General features: G+C 38.0%; 1 protein-coding gene across 2 annotated transcripts; it reads left to right on the top strand.

The window, feature by feature from the left end:
- Positions 1-3,632: 3,632 nt before the first annotated feature.
- LOC310946997 (histone H4 transcription factor) lies at positions 3,633-9,346 on the top strand. 2 transcript variants are annotated; one of them, XM_083913612.1, is made up of 10 exons: positions 3,633-3,693; positions 4,129-4,338; positions 5,544-5,770; positions 5,849-5,960; positions 6,048-6,200; positions 6,288-6,362; positions 6,992-7,112; positions 8,020-8,158; positions 8,251-8,375; positions 8,533-9,346. In XM_083913612.1, exons 2-10 carry the CDS (start codon positions 4,188-4,190, stop codon positions 8,963-8,965), a joined length of 1,536 nt encoding a protein of 511 aa, XP_083769738.1. In that variant the 5' UTR covers positions 3,633-3,693; positions 4,129-4,187; the 3' UTR covers positions 8,966-9,346. The 2 variants fall into 2 exon arrangements, with proteins under 2 accessions (XP_083769738.1, XP_083769737.1); XM_083913611.1 differs by having other exon boundaries at positions 5,849-5,966.
- The last annotated feature ends 8,564 nt before the right edge of the window (positions 9,347-17,910 follow it).

The raw sequence follows: 17,910 nt of genomic DNA, 5'->3' as shown, positions 1-17,910 counted from the left end.
TGCTAAATAAGAAAAAAAAAAAAGAAATATGCATATCGACCTGGAAAAGGAGAAGCTATTGTATTTAGTCAATAAATGTCACTCTGAATGGGCTGATCTATCCAGGTGTTCAAGGACAAGGAATAAGGCCAGGACTTGAAGTTCAGCTCTTAAAAATGCTGCTGTCTGAAAATTTGCAAATCACATCTGTTCATTGTGAGCATGATATGAGGTGGGTTTTTTTTCTAAAAATCCTTCGCGGCCAGCTTGGCTGCAGTGTGTGAGGGCTTAGTCGAGCACTACCCGCCACAAGTCTGCTTCCAGTTTTAGCTTCTGTGTGTGTGAGTGAGTGTGAGAGTTTTTTGTGTATGACCTCTACAGCCTGCTGCCTAATAGCATCAAGTCTGACCAACCACTAGACATGCTGCTATGCACTCCCGACACCCTGGTGCTATATCTCTCATCGTATATGCTGTCTGGTTTGGACTGCGTGTGGTGTCAGACCAGAGTGAAATGATTTGACATCGTCATACTGCTGCAGACATGTTGTGATATTGTGCTTGTACTCTCAGCTTGCTCTGAATGAACTGATTAAAATGATGATGCAGAATCCTATGTTGTGACTTATTGTCAGTGGTGGAAAGTACATAAGTACATTAACTCAAGTACTGTACTTAAGTAAAATATTGAGGTACTTGTACCTTACGTGAGTATTTCCATTTGAATCTACTTTATACTTCTATTCCACTACATTTCAGAGGCAATGATGTACTTTTTACTCAACTACATTTATTTGGTAACTTCAGTTACTTTACAGATTCTGACTATTGATGCAAAATATTATCAGCAAATAAAATGACATATTGTAGATTAAGCTGCATATACTTTATATAAAGTAAATAAAATGAGCCTCATCATCACCAGCTGCAACATTAAAGTGATATTTACATTCTATCAATAATTACAATCTTATAACATTCTGAAATGGATCATTCTGCATAATGAGTACTTTTACTTTTTGTACTTTAAGTACATTTTGATGCTAACACTTTTGTACTTCTACTTAAGTAACATTTTGAATGCAGGACCTTTATTCGTAACAGAGTATTTCTACAGTGTGGTATTACTACTTTTACCTAAGAAAAAGCTCTGTGTACTCTTTCCACCACTGCTTATTGTACCCTTTGTGTTAGGCATTAGTGTTTCTTTAATGTATTTTGTAAATTTAATAACAATATTCAACCTTCACACCCATAATCTCGCCAAATATTGCTTTGAGTTGCAGAAATGTTAAATAAGAATATATACATTTTTTAAATGAATAACTAAATTGTATATATTTGCATTTGATGCAGAATCATTTGAATGTGGAATATTATGACTCATCAAACCATATTTCATATATTTTTATAAATTATTGGGAAAATAGCAAGGCGTTAAATGAATAGCACAGTAGGATTACAGGCAATGGTGCATATTAAACAAACCTAGCAGTAAAAGAACAGGCAAAAGAAACCCTTTTTCTAGGCCTGGATTCTATTCCCACATCCTAGAGGCCAAAGTAAGAGCCCTGTGCATCTTCTTTTAAGAGAATGCATGTTTTGCCGAGCAGCCAGCCAACATTTAGAGCCATTGAAAGCCCCTGTGATGGGATGTTATTGGTGCATTGTTCTCTTAGTTTACAATTCTGGGATTCTAAAATTGGACTTGTTTTATAACAAAAGAGTCAAAGTCCTAATACAAAATATACCAATATTTTTTTAATTTCATCCACTTGCTAGCTTTTGGATGCTGGTGGTCATTTTCCTGTGAATCAGTCATCCTGACATAAAACTGCATGAATAATTCAGTTGTTATGGGCTCTTATGTTTGCAGAGCAGCATGAAATATTGAATAACAGATCAGAAATGGCACTGGAGCTGCCTCAGCTTTGTCCCTTCTATGAAATACTTGTCTGGCTGGTTACAGTTTCACCTACATACCTTATAATCTTGTGTTGAAAGGGTAGAGTTGAGAATTCATGCACTTTTCATTGAATATTAAATATACTTTACAATTTATGGATGTCTATTTTTGTCATGTTGAAGCAGTAACAGTGACAAAAAGGCTACAAAAAATGCCCTAGCCATAAAATATATGTAGACTAAATGTTGAGTCAATTAACAGCAGTGTAGGGGAGGTCACAGAAAGGAGGTTCCAGTTTATGAGTCTGCACCGAACCATTCTGTTGACACACAAGTGTGGATGAAATGTGCACGACCACATAAAGGACTAGTTGGATCACCTGCATTGTTTATATCAGACAGTGTACATTGCATTGTGTGAACTATGTGTGTGACTTCATTTGACATGTATCGACTTCACATTAGGAGACATGCACCCTCATAAGAATAGTGTATTTTTAGTACAGGCACGACAAGGCACAGTGTGGTGCTCATAGTCAGCAAATTATGACCTCTAGTGGATAAGATCTGTTGCACAGTCTCAAAGCATCATGTGAAGCAGGATACAAAGGAAGGTGGCTGTAGGCCAAGCAAAGTAGCTCAGATTTGCTTCTCCTTGACATCCAGTTTTTGAGGTATTCAAAGGTTTCCACCTGGAGGGATTGGACAGGCCTATGTAATTCCCTCCCTTTTCTGATTGGCTCCAATTTCTGTTGATATCATGGACAGAATACTTATAACATTAGAATACTTGCCAATGCAAAGAAGCATTTTAATACAACATGCCATGTGAGAGTGCAACGAAACCATGGTCAAGCTTGCTAAATCAGGATTGGGCCTACGTGAAAAAAAAACAGTGACTGCGCTGAGAGGTTTGGTCACTGCAGAGTGGGCTTTCAGTCCAAAAGGTCTTAAATGACGAGACACTGTGTGCAGAGACAGATCCTTTCACTGTTCACCACTGAACTGGAGAGCAACTCCAGCTGTAGCGTTGAACCGATTCCCCATTGAGAGTCTTTGTATAATCCTGTCCTCTCGTGCACTTGTTTCACGTGGACCAGCCTTTCTGAGGGACTTAAATCTGTGTTCTTGTAAAGTTTCAATATTCTTGAAATCACCGTCTTGGAACGCCCAACCTATCTTGCAATGGCTGAGAGGGTCATCCCTTTAGCCTTCATCTGGACAACCTGCTTGCAAAGTAACAACAATTAAGTAAAATGTCACCATCTGCCAGATTAACACCAATAACTGGGAGGTATCTGAAAGTGTTCTCTAATTTTGCTCACTGTTTTTTCCCCCCCACAAAATAAAAGTTTTTGTTGAAGTGCCTTGTTTATTTAAAAAACATGCTAGGACAGCAGTGGTATAGCCACAGCGGATACTCTATCAAATTATGGACGGTAAAAATAACAATATTTCAGAATAAATCAAGTATTTATTAGTCATTCTCTAATTTTGATCTCCACTGTAAGGTGAAATACAGTTTAATTTCAGTTAGTTGAAACAGTGGGGAAGTGTTTTAGAATATGTTACAATTTTTGTGCTTTTTTTCCCATCAACTCATTTTAAAGACATTACGTATATTTTAAATTTATTTAAGATAAAATAAAATTGGGGGATGATTTCAGTAGTCTATTTCGTGGATGAAAAAAATTGCCTGACGAAGAAGAAGAACTTCCGTTTATTGTGGCGTTGACCGGAAATAAACAAAGAGGAGGGAAGAAGCTCAGATCACCAACAGAGCTGCTGCAGCAAGTCACATTTTATACTCGTAAGAAGCATTTACACAACTTCGTGTATCACAGCTGTTAGAACATTAGTGTGTGTTTACAAATCCTACATTAAGATGTCAAACAGTATGATAAGCGTTAGCGGTTTAGCAAACCTGTAGGTTCAGCCTTAGCTCGACTGTTAGCCAGAATACTAACTCCTTAGTTATATGAAAGCAACACATAAAGCTAGAAATAATAGGCAGTTAACTAGTTACTGGTTTCGCTAACTAGTTCCAGATAAAAACGGTTGCACATGTCTGTAGGTAACCTTTACGAAATGATTCAGTCAGATAACGTGTCCGCCAACTTGAGCTAACGTCGGATAAAACATCTGTTAACAGCCTATTAGCATTATGAAGACTGGTGAAATCGCCTGGCAGTGTATTTTTATTCTGTGTGTTTGAATCTCTGTCGCTGTCTGTTTTTCGGTTTAGGTGGTCAGGACCTGTGTGCAGCAGCAGCAGCAGCATTTGAGCACACAGTGATCCCCACAATGATGACAACCAAGAGACTAGACAATTTTGAGGTGGTTTGTGAGTGGGCTTCATGCGACTTCAAGGGTCGCACCATGGAGGAGCTGAGTGATCACATGTCACAGCACTTAAATGACTACCTGGGAGACAACGATGCCCTAGAGGAGCTGGGTGAGTGAGGACACCTGTTGGACTGGAAGATGTGACCTGTCAGTTCAGTCACTCTAACCTTCATGTTGTTAGGGCAACTCATTGAGATTGAGAGACACTGCAGTATCAGAAACCATCTTAGACATCTCTAAAAGTCCAGTATTTACCTATGGTAGTATATATTTAGTCACTCCTGGGATCTCATATGTGATATGTTGTTTTACATTTGAGAAAAGATGTGACACACAGAGGCACCTTTAGTAAGAGACATTTAAAATTATAGTGTGTAGTTCTCATCTGGTTGGTCCAGTGATGAGTACAATGTTCCCCTGTAAAGAAAAGCAGGGCTCAGTTGTAAACTGGATCAATCTGTGTTAAAGTGGAATGAGCAAATGGGTATAAAGGATATTTCCATAGTCAAGTATAGATATGATTGTCACTATCAGAATGTTTTCCCTGTCCTCAACATTGTCACATGTACCTTGGTAGGAATTGTATCTGTTACAGCTTGCAGTTACCTCTTAATAATTCTTAGTACTATTAACCAATAAACAGAGAACTGCCAGTGATGACATAAGTCAAAGTAAAAAGTAGAGTCTTTCATGTCTTATCTAATAATTCAATTTGAATAACACACATGTAGCTTCCATTATCTCATTTTAACTTCTATAGTGGCATTAACAAGCTCTTGTGCCAAATTGCATCTGAAACATTCTGTATTTTTCTTGGCCATGCACATGTCATATTGCATGACACTCAGGATCAAACTAATTCCTTGTGTTTCCTCTTGAAGCAATGACTATTTTCTGCCTACACAACTTTTTTCTTCTCAATCAGCTCTTTCACGGTTGCGCCCCGGCCCCCAGCACTTTCGTTTGAGTGAATTTCTCTGTTGGATGTAGACAGGAGCATTGCTGACTCAGTTTTCTCTGTTATGAATAAAGACACACAAAGGACATGAGTACACACTGATGGACAGTGATTCATTGTTTCTCAGGGTTAGATGTCGTAGGACCTTAGATGCATTAAAGAACTAGGTAAGAGCTAGTCTAAAGGAATTTATTGAACATCGGATTAGCATTAGCATTTATTGGTTAAAGGTTTGTGTCTGTAAATGCTCAGTTTATTGCCCAGTTCTACTCTGTCAAACCCAATATAATCCCTGTACAACCTGTGATAACTGTCCTCTTCATTGCAATAAATACTCCTTCCCTCTCTTGGTTTAGAGGAGTATGCATGTCTCTGGAATGGATGTGAATTTTTATCCATGGGTAGTCCTGCGGAGCTGGAGGTCCATGCTTACTTCCACAACTACCACGGCAAGCTCAAGTTTGTTGGGTCACAGCTGCTCAAGTCCCGTCCGGATCTGCCCAGCTGCAACCAAGGCTTGCACAGCAACAATCTGGTTCCTGAAGGATCAGATGGATACGTTTGCCAGTGGGAGCACTGTGATGTAGGTATTTTTGAATTATTCATTGGTCTTCAAATGATTGATAGCACCATTATTATATATATTTTTGTCTTTATATAGAGTACATTTAACAATCCTGAGTGGTTTTACCGACATGTGGACAATCACGTTGAAAGTGCTGAGCAACAGTCTCTCCCACAACATCAGCTGGCTCTCTTCTGCCACTGGACAGGTACAAGTGAGTAAGAGGTAAAAGAGATTTCCATGGTGTGTCTAACTTTATGTTTAACCTCATCTGTACTTCATGTTTTTATTAAAGGCTGCGATGCTTTCTTCAAAATCAAATACCGTTTGAGAGAACACATGCGGAGCCACACTCAGGAGAGACTTGTAGCCTGTCCTACATGTGGCAGCATGTTCTCCAGCAACACAAAGTTGTTCGACCACCTACACAGACAGGCCGAGCCAGTAGGTGAGAAGGACACTTTCTCTTTTAGGATGCTAATGTGCTAAATGTATTGCTTAAATGCTAACGTCTGTACCTACCTCATTTGGGCAGAGTCGCTGGTATGTGAACATTGTGGCAAAGCTTTTTCCAGCGAGAGGCTTCTGAGGGATCATGTCCGTCAACATGGTAATTTTTTTTTTTACAAGTCTAATCTTAATTTTTGTGACATCCTTTACATTTTCAGGAATGCGTCGGTCAGATCGATTTGAGCTAAAGTTTTTTAAAAGTTGATCCATTTCAGATTCTTTAAATTGTCAGTTGCCAGGTCTTAAAATGCAAATGCAAAATGAATCAAACGGATTGATTCGACAAAATTGCATGTAACCATTGAAAAGAAATACATTGAATGTAATCTGCAGTTAAAAAGGCCTAAATTGTCCAGTTGTCCATTAGCAATTTGGCATGTAATATATTTAATTCACTAGCAAGGAACACACCATCAAAAAGATGCGTTTAACATTTTATAAGAGAAAACATAAGTGATGTGTGAGGTAGAAACAACTTGTGGCTAATCTGCTTTGCTGGATGCGTTGTGAGGAGTCTTCAATTGGGAATTAGCGCCTAAGGACCCTATATAGAGGAGAGGAAGAGTATAAAAGGGTGGGAGTGAATGGTGCAGAATACAAGAGCAGAACAGTATGAGTGGTTTAGGTGAGTATTTATGAGAAACGCAGGCAGTGAAGTGGTGTAGTTGTGGTCCTGCTCCTGAAATTCTGCTAGGTAGCTTCAATTGTTACCCTTTCCTCTGCTCCCAGTGAATCAGGTGAAGTGTCCCTTCTGTGACATGACCTGCACTACTTTGGCAGCCCTGAAGATCCACATCAGGTTCCGCCACTGTGACGAGCGGCCCTTCCCCTGTGACTTCTGTGACAAGAGGTAGACCTACAAAACAGCTGATTAGAAGTCCAGATCACAACATTGTGTGCACAACCGTCATTCATCAAAACATTCATCTTTAAACTTCTGTATCATCAAGGTTGTCATTCATTGCCTATTAATTGTAAATAAGTAATCTTTATAGATATACTGTATAAATATTGTATATACACTGTATATAGAAAAGAGTCAACTTTTTAAATTAATTGCTAACTATTTTGATAAGCGATGAATTGGTTTGAGTCATATCTTAAGAAACAAAAAGTAGTAGAGTCCATCTTCTTAAACTCCAGCTTTCTTTACTCTTTTATGACAGTAAACTGAATGTTTTTGTGTCGTGGACAAAATACATTTGAGGACATTTTGGGAAGGACGCTTTGGGAAACACTGATCAACATCATTTTCTAACATTTTATAGACCAAATGAATCAAGACAACAATGGGCTGTCGACGACGATTTGTCCCAGAATGTTTTCTGCTCTTTGGATCCTTTTTATTTACATTTACAGTCAAAATACCTGTTCCATATAGAAAACAAACAGGATTTTTACCATAAAACTGCCAAAATATGGCCTTTATAAAGGGGGCTCCTTATTGTAACACTTTCATTGGAAAACCAAAGAACGGAAAAACATTTTAGCAACTGATTAATTCCATATTTCGTAGTTATTGTCCTGTGGATTTAAGGGTATATTTTTAACTAATCAGATTTGCAGAAAACCCATGGCTTTTCCTGATATGTTAAAAAAATACGAATTGTTAGTAAGCATAATCAGAATGTAATCTTTGCGTAAAGTTGTATTAAAAGTAAACTTGAATCAGTTTTTCATCTGTTTCTGTATTGGACTAAGCATCATGAAATCATGTTGTCATATCAAAATCATATTCTCCTTTTTTTTTTTTACAGATTTAAGAACCAGCGCGATCTACAAAAGCACACAGAGGTTCACAATGAGGGCGCTGTGTATCACTGTACAGTGGAGGGTTGTGATTATTCCTGTCACACATTCCAAACTATGAGCCACCACTTCAAGCGAGTGCATGAGGTTCGTGAGATCATCATTACAACCTGCTGTCATTCTGTTGCAGTTATAATGCTCTGCTGTTCACATCATTAGATAATATTTATCACCAACAGGTCGGGGGGATGTCCAAATATAAATGCCATATCTGTGATAAGGTCTTTTCCTGGTGTTACACTCTCACACTTCATCTTCGCAAGAAGCATGAGCTGAAGTGGCCTTCTGGACATTCCCGCTTTAGGTAGGTCACAACAGACATTTTCCCCTGAAACAACCATTTCTTAGAGCTACTCTACTTCTTATCTCGCGGGTGTGTCAAATATAATTCAAGTAATTATAAGTTAAGACTGAAATAATAAATATTTTATACATGGTTTTTCCGTGTGCTTTCTTCACAGATATAGAAAGGATGTAGATGGCTTCCTTAAAGTAAACATGGTGCGCTTTGAGACTGTGGAAGTGACGAAGGAGATCATGAAGAACATGGGCAAAAAGCCTCAGAGCCTTCGGAAAAGTCAGAGAACCAGCAGCCGGAACAAGAGGGCCGCGGCCACACCAGAGAGCGGCCGGAGCTCTCCTGCAGGATCCTCCTCTCCCTCCTCCAGCTCCTCCTCCTCGTACTCCTCCGAGCTCTCTGGAGGTGTGGACATTTCATCTCAGCCCAGCCCCAGAGGCAGTGACTCTCCTGTCTATTGCGTCATGAACACCATCCCTCACATTGAGACAGAGCCTGGAGGACTTTCTCATGAGGACTGTGATGGCAGTGGGACATCTGGGGCAGTCCAGGCTCTGACGGAGGTCGCAAGGGGCCTTGGCATGGACGTGGTGTGATTCCTGCCCCCATGCTTCCATCATGGACGCTCTGGTTGCTGTTATGCAATGAAATTGGTTTGGCTCTTGTAGTATATTCTATTGTGGAGCTGCCAATGAACTGTTTTTTTATAGCCAAAGCTTTCAAATAGTCTCTATTGTTTTTGTGGTGGAATTATATTGAGATGGTTATCTTTGCACAGGTTTTGGAGACCAAATGCTCTTACAGCAGCTCTTATTATTCTAATCCCTTATTCCCTTGTGATGTCTCCCTTTTGTGAGATAGTCTGTAAATAAAGTTTATATTTCTGACAAAGTTTACATGAATGAGATTCATGTACACATTCACATGGAGACACATTCCATTGTCTGATATTTACATTATGTTATCCGAGGAGGACATTTTTTTTATCATTGCCATGGAATGTCGTTAAATTCTGTTGTTACAAATTGTAAATACATTTTTGATAGAAAATGTATCGTTTCATGTTTTTATTCTATTTTCTTACTTGCTGTAGGGATAGCAATTTCAATTGGTCTGTTGATTCACCACTTTGCTCCAGATGAGATGTCCTGATTTTTCTTCCAGAGCCATCATCAGGTCAACAATTTCATTCGTCCAATACTTTGGTATATAACCAAATATCTGCAAAACTAATGACACTCCCTTCAGCCCTTTGCTGTACTTTGTGTTTAGTGCTAATAAGCAAACGTTAGCAGGCTTACTTTCTAAACTAAGATTGTGATCATGGTAAACATTATACCTGTTAACATCAACATATAAGCATTGCCATTGTGAACATGGTTGCATTTAGCTGAACGCACAGGCTCACAGAGACACTCGCTTGGCTTTAAACTTTTAACCCTATAAGGTAGCAGTCATCCCGTGATAGACCAGCTGCATTCAATTAAAGGTTGTGGATTTGCAGATTTTTTTTTTTTTACTTTTTCTTCCTCCAAAAATGAGCATTGATATCACCTGATCGATTAAATAAATGAGCAAGCACATGCATCTGAATATATATATATATATATATATATATATATATATTTTAAATGAATGAGGATATTATTATTGTATATTATCATTATTATATATATATTTAATTATTATTTAACAGCAGCAAATACACTGTAAATACAGTTCTCAAAAATCCATCTAAGAAACCAATGTCAAATTTCAAGTCCACCATGCTTTTATTATGAATCTGTATTTCCTAATTTCAGCTGTTTTAGTGCGAAGAGTATCTTTGGTATGTGAAATGAATCAAAAGCCTCAGACAGTGTGGAGCTCCATTTAATTCATGCGTAGACCAGAAAGACCTGTGAACTTTAACAGACAGGATGTAAATGAGCAACTGTTGTCATGGGAATAGCTGCTCTCCTTTACTGTCAGACAGACGCTGGAGACTCAGGGCCCCAGGTATGTTGCCATATAGCCAGGATGGTGATGACGAAAGTTCTCGTGTAGAAACTCCCTTCCTCTGAGGAAAACTGTCTCCTGTTGCTTCAAAGCAAGAGGGAAACAAAGAGGCGGTGAAAGAAAACCACGAAACACTTCTGTTTGCCTCTGGGCTACAAAAGGTATCCTGATTGCTTTGCAGGCATTCAAAGAATAGTCTTTTAGGACATTTTGTCTTGAGTGGAGATCCATTCTCTTGTGAACGTCCCACGTTGGCTCCCATGAAGCATTTTGGTAGGGATGCATATCAGTTCCTGGGTAGGAGATGAGTGCCCCGGGAGTTCTGGTAACATTACATCTACTGCTGTAAGGATACACGACAGACACATCAGGTATGTTTAGATGTTGCACTAACATGTTGCGTGAAGATGGATGTGTGTGAGTTGTACTTAATGGAGGAAGATCGATGTGCAAAGTCTCAGAGGATTCAAAGTGGTCTACAATTCCCTGCCTTACCCTCTTCACTTTAACGGAGCTGTCACACTCAAGCTGCCTTTTTCTGTCAAGTGAGCGGCCGTGTCTGCCATCAAGTTCAGGAATTGCAGTTCTACCCCAAGATATGTCTGTAAGAGGTAAATCATTTGTCGTTTTAACTTGTTGGCCACTGTTCTTCTCCGTTTCATCAAGTTTCTCCTTCCTGTGCAGGTTTGGGGGCTTTTCCAGTGTCTCCCTCTTGTTCGTATGGCCATGGCAAAGCGCAGATAAAGATGTGTGAAGGTCAGAACTTGTGTTGAGGTGGCTCAAATGTTCTGCTGTTTTTTCAGTTTCACTCCTGCCACCAGTGTATCCATACGCAGAGTGTGAGTGTCCACATGGAGAGTCTAAAACATGAGAAGCAGATCAGATTTAATAATATGAAGTATACTGTTGCTAAATGTTTTTCTTACATTGCTGGCAACTCACTGATACTTGGGCGTATGCAAGAGGGATGCTCTGACTCCTTGTGTCGTATTATTTCAGGTCCACTGGTGGCAAGATAATCAGGTGTCAGTTCTCGATGCAGACTGTTATGGTTTTGCTGCATTTTCTGTTAAATAAAGTTTGTAAAGCACACAATTAGTTTGGGAATCAGATACAAAAGTATACATTTCACGATGCAAATATGTATTAACTAAACGATACCAGGGTTTTTGACTTATGAAGTCCAAAAATGTGAAATAATAATAATATTTTGACTTTATGTTTAGCTCCTTAAATTAACTTTACAAATGTTGTCTGTCAACTGAAAGACCTTATATAGACATGTTTAAACCTGTTGTAGTTATTAATAAGACAAATTGTTAAAAAATAAAAAAGGCACAAATAATAAAGAAGATGAAAAATACAATAAAACAATAATTTAAATATATTTCTACACACTCTGGCTTCTTGTTTAGATAACAGATACAATTAACTAATCAAGTTTAGCTTTTATTAATTTCCAATTCAAAAAACGTCAACATTTTAAAAAAGCTAAATACTCGGAATGTATTAGTTCATGTGAAAATGAAGTTTTCACATGAACTAATACATAAACAATAATATTACACAATAATAAATCTTCCACGCAATGAAGATGTGTAGTGCGCCCCATCTCCCTCGTTTCTGAAAAAAAGGACAAGTATAAGACAGTAGTTTGACTTTAAGCTGCACTGACATGTCAGTTTGAATGAATGCACGTTGAACTCACTGTTGAACTGAAGGGATTCTGTGTTGCTGTCTTAAAGGCAGTGACAGGAGCAAAAGAGGGCCTTGATGCTGCTCCTAGAAGGTGCGTGTTGAACTGTATCAAGAGGTGAAAGGTAACTTGAAATTATTCTTGGTGGCTGAGTGGCAATGAGGTAAAAATGCCCCCCCCAAAAATTTAATTAAAGTCAGCAGTGTCTTCGTATGGAAATTTGTAAAGATGGAATACAATCCCTACTAAGTAAATGTAAACAATGCAGTGTGGTGACACATTTTCTTACGTTAGTGCCCTGAGTTCCCATTGGAGTGGGTAGGATGGTCGAGGATTGGTGCAGGATGGGTGTGAAGGCATGCTGCTCAGTGTGCTGATGCATGTGAAGATGAAGTTGTGCACAGATGATACGAACTTCCTGAGATACAAGAAAAGTTATCTTTAAGTTCTGAGCAGACAGGATGGTCTAGCCTAGAGCAGGTGTTTTCAAAGATCCAGGACCTACTGTATCCTTGTCAACAGGAAGTATACATATTGCCATGGAGTCAGGAAGTTAGCTGTGGGCTACAACTTGACCCCTGCTTTCTTAGCCTACAGACCTTTTCAAAGATGTAAACATAGAAAATTCCAAAATGGTCCTCGTTTAATTCCTGTTGCAGTGAATGTGAATGACATCAACTGACAGGACGTTACCAAGGACCAAGGATGTTGCCTAGCAATGGAATTCGACTTTTTCAGTGGAATTCCATTGCTAGGCAACAGCCCTTGTTAACTTCCTACCTGTTCGATGTCATTCACATTCACTGCAACAGGAAATAAACTAGGGCACATTTAGAATGTTTATGTTTACATCTTTGAAAAGGTCTGTACTTGTTTACATTCTGGTGAATTGGCGGCATTAAAAGTTCGCCAAATTAGCTATTAGCAACTCCTGTCACTGAGTTACTTTGATCCTGAAGAGAAAAAAAAGGACAAAAACACGTAGATTATCAGGCAAGTTCTGGAGTTGTAAGGAGCTTCTTTTTTTTTAACCCTTTTTTAACCCTACGATTTGTAAGGCGATTTATGGACATCTATTTTAAGTCTAACTGAATATAAAAAGTGTGTTTTATGTGTTCAGATTTGAGTTATGACTCAGAGAAGCAGTACCAGTTTTTTGACACAAATAGCCCCTTTCACCCTATATAGTGGCCTTGCCTGAGCATCATGTCTCCCCCTCCTTTTGGGGCTAACATTCAATTTTTAAAGGAGACATGTGATAAACCTTTTAATATAAAACACTATAGTTAATTGTACCAGACTGTGGAATGTGTTTTGTTGTTGAGGAACTTGAATCAGTGGGTTTGCTCCTGGTATAAATGAGGCTGGTTAAAGGCCCACTGGTCGGGAGTGTACCTATGTTCCCTGGGATCTATGTTCCCCACTTTGTATGTGACCAGGGAGTCCGATGTTCCCCACTTTTCAGAAAGGGTCCTATGTTCCCTGGTCTGGTATTTTATTCCACAATCAGTGCTGAATTCCACAGCAAATAGGCCTATGCAGACCCTAACACTACCCCCTAACCTTGACCCTAACAATAACCCCTAACCCTAACAAAATGCTGAGGTGAATCAGCAGAGGCATAGGCATATGGGTCCGGTGAACATAGGACCAAGGGAACATAGGGATGACCCCCACTGTTCACACCGGTCTAATGTCATGTGCGGCTCTGGGCCTTTTCTTGTTAACAGAGCAGCTAAAAATCACCTCAAGACATAAATGGCATGTATCAGTGTTGAATAGTTTACATTTTTTTCACAATACAAATTGTAAAACATAGTCTTTTAAGGCAATTTACTTTGCAAATCACATGCAAATGACAGTATCTTGTTAGATTGCATTACAGACAGTAATCCAATTGAGCAACCCAGTGTGCCAATCCATTTAATTAATTTAGGATCCATCCCTTCCAAGGACACATGGTTAGTAATGCTGTTAGTCAGCACTGTGATATGCAGTAGTGTAAACTGGAGAGGGAAGAGGCTACAAAATTAATGTACTGTGTTGTGTATCGCTCTAACTGAATGTTTGACTGAGGATGGCAATACTTCCAATAATATGGTGTAGATCTATTTCCTGTTTGTGAGTTACTCCTCCTGTTTGCGCCAGTGCCCCTTAAACCTCCATAGGCCTCAGGAATCCAGTAGCCTGATCCCTCCTTTCTCATAAAGACAAGATTAGCTGGAGGTTAAATACCCTATGTTCTCTAAATTTCGTCCATGTCAGCGTGCCACAGAAATCTCTTAATCTCATAAAGGAGCTGCTTGTTAGGAGCGCAAACAGAGTGAATGAGGCATCATAGACGAGAGTACTCGCCTCCAGGACTAAACGTGCTCCGTCATACATCAATTTAATCGTAATACTTTAGAACTTCCTGAGAAAAAAACCCCAATATATATATATATATAAATGCCTTTTTTGTTATAATAGTTATAATAGTTCTCAGTTATCATAAGTTAAATTACTATTATTATTATCATTATTGTTACTTTGATATGACTGAAACTAAATTTGGGGGGTTTTACACTGTTGGTTTGACAAAACAAGACATAAAAAAACCTTCACCTCAGGCTCTGTAAAGACATTCTCGAGCAAATGATTTGATAATTTGGTAGATAATTAATAATGAAAATAATTGTATTGCCGTTTTAACACCAGTGTAAATAGTCATGAATCAATAAATTGTTGCAGATTAAACATAATGTCAGAGGAAAAGAGATCAATCAAATTTCCTTCTTGCATGAGAGACAATTTTAATGTATTGTTTAAAGCGCTCCTTGAGGATACAAAGACCTTACAACCTTCTAAGCATCTGAAGAAAGGTACAAATTAATCTGCAGATTTAATTTTAAGCAACACATTTGACCTGTTTAGTTTAGCCCCCATTCCACAATTTAAGGATGCAAAATCTAACGTGTATATTCTAAATATGTTTCTTACCTGTGTGGTGAAAAATCTCAACTTCCTGGTGTATGAGGGTTATTATCTGGGGAATAACATCCAGCTGGTTTATCAGCAAACAAAGTCAGAAGATAAAGACTTCAAATATGTCCTCTCCTATTTATTGAAATACCAGCGACAATAACAGGAGAAGGAATCCTGTTTGTTGTCCCGCTGCAGACCCTGAGCACTGACTTCAGCTCTGCGGGGACCACCTGTTACTGTGAGCTAATGTCAGCTGTCTGCTGCCCCTTGACAATTAGTCAGTGTTACTTACCAACACCAGGAAAGACCATTAACTACTCCTAATGGCTTAACCTAATCCCATCAACCCCCTAAACCTTTATAATTCAGTTTAGAGAAAGACAGCTTGACAACAGGAAATATAAACACCATACAAATCATGAATAAATAAATTAACAACAATAACAGAACCCCCATATAACAATGCTCTGCCTATGTATCTAAACACTGTTTGTAACCAATCCCAAACTTCATTTGCTACAGTCTCTTAAAGGTTAATTTTGGTTTTTAGTTTATGGTATTCATTTGTAATTATCTATGATATTTTAATATTTTTTTAATTATTTGACCTCTGCATGCTTTGCACCTTAAGCTTATCTTTTGTATACACGTGACTCTGTGCATTTTAATAATTAATTAATAATTCACATGTTATTTTTCATATTATGGTTTTATTAGAAGTATGCTGTGTTGAATGTTGACATGTCTATCCTTTTGCAAGGCAACTTCCTAACATCTGTTGTAAAGTTAACAAATAACTATTCAACTTCATTCATCCTAAAGTGATAATTAATGGTATTAACTGACATTCAAAATTGAGCCAATGAAAGTTTTTAAATCACAGAATCAAAATTAGAAAAACATACAAGAGACCTAAAAAAAACAATTATTTTAAGTGTTTTAGTTATTACTATATTACTATTATTATGTGTACTGTATGTTTACTGTAATTTAGAAGCATTCAAGTTCAATAAAATGAATAGTTTCTCATAGTCTTAAGACTATTGCTGTGTCTATTTCCATTGTTTTTTGTATACAAAAAAATCATCATGTTTTTCTTTATACAGGAAATTCTGCAATAATGAACTGATGGCATAATTCAGACTACAACCTTAAAATGCCACTGCTTTTTTTGTTTCCAAAGTCATTTTGGAGTTGCCATCTATTCATATTGTTTGCATCAGTGAGCATCTCCTCCATTTCCTTTGTGCATTGCTTTATGAGAACTAACAGTGTCGATGAAAAACATTTTAAAAAATAAAGCTTTTTTTGTAATAGTATACATTTTGGAGTATACTTACCTGTAACCTTTTCAGTGTGAACACAAAACTCAAAACCTGCTTAAAACTCATATGTAGTATTGAACTGGGACACAGATGATGTTTTGTTTGCAAAAGTGTAGGACAATAAATCTCAAGTGACACTCAATGCACAAAACCTTATTATAAAGGAGAAGCCCTAAATCAGTGAAATACCCTCACGTTCCCTTTGCTTTGTAAGAATAAAAGAAGGGTTAATAAAATACATATTGGACTTAAATCACCCAGCAGTTCACCACCTTCATAATTCATTTCAGAATAAATCAACCTAAAGGCAGCATCAATAGATAGTCTTTATTGTGCCTCGGGGATATTTTCTTTAAACAATGTACACTTGTCCCTGTTTCACATGGATAAAATGCAGAAAGTTGCAATTAATGTTGTAAGGCATAAACAACATTTGGGCCTTACCTTTAGTTTCTTAAAGATCAAACAGAGTTTTGTTCTTTTGGTTTTACCATTTTTACCGTTTGACTTTCCTACTTCTAAAATCAGTTGGCTGGCTCCAAACATATCAACTCCCAATATAGCTTCACTGTTTGGGTTACCAGATTAAATACTTTGAAACAGATTCTTTGAATTCTGTGATCTCACTCGTTGTCCTAAACTGACTCGGACAAATTGGGCTACCCTTCAATTGGATCCCATTTAGCAGACATAAGACGGTTATTGGATGAGGCTTTGGGATGACATGTTCTCCTTGATTAGCTAATTCCATTCTCACTAACCACCCCAAATCCTGTTAGTATGGGCAGGGTTAAAGCTGCTGCTCCGTCAAGGAACGGTGTTCATCTGGCCACGACCCATTACCCTTTATAACCCACAGTTCACTGGGGTGCCAAGACTTAAAGAGGTGTCTTCAGCAAGAAGGTACAATGGAGGTTTGACTCATTTTGTTCATGCACAGCTAGTATGAATGTTGTTCTAGTTTCTTTAATTCCTAATTCATCAAATTACAAATGCTCATAGTCCCACTAATTTTTCAGCGCACTATGTATTTTCAGCCAAGATATACTGTTCACTAACACTATATCTTGGCTGAAAATACAAAGATGACTGGTTTGTCCACCAGAGAAAACTGACAACTTTATTTAACTGTAAAATGTCCTGAACAGTACATATCCTGGTGACAATTCTTTAAAAACAAAACTGAAGCTATATATTGTTATCATATCGTTTAACGCTCAGATGTATATTTTGGGAAGGCCTCAAAAATCCATCATTGATCAAACTCCTCCAGTGAAAAAAAGTACAATAAGTTAAGATCATAGTGGCTCTGTGACAATCCTGTATCTGTAGTACGATCCCGCAGTTCTGAAGTGGTAAGAAAAGTGATATTGCTCTCTTTCTGAAGAAGACAGGACTGCACAATGTTATTCCCTTTAATGACTTTTTTTTTGACATATTATGTATCTGCTTATGGTTATGCCTCACACAAAAATGGAGCACTTTTATACAGACACCTGATGGCTTTAGGTCTTCATCATTATTTCAAATGGAAATGCCTACTATGACTATGCTGAAC

The sequence above is a fragment of the Echiichthys vipera genome (genome assembly GCF_963691815.1).
Source record: "Echiichthys vipera genome assembly, chromosome: 5".
In the NCBI taxonomy this organism is placed as follows: domain Eukaryota; kingdom Metazoa; phylum Chordata; class Actinopteri; order Perciformes; family Trachinidae; genus Echiichthys; species Echiichthys vipera.
This window is presented reverse-complemented; position numbering and strand designations above follow the sequence as displayed.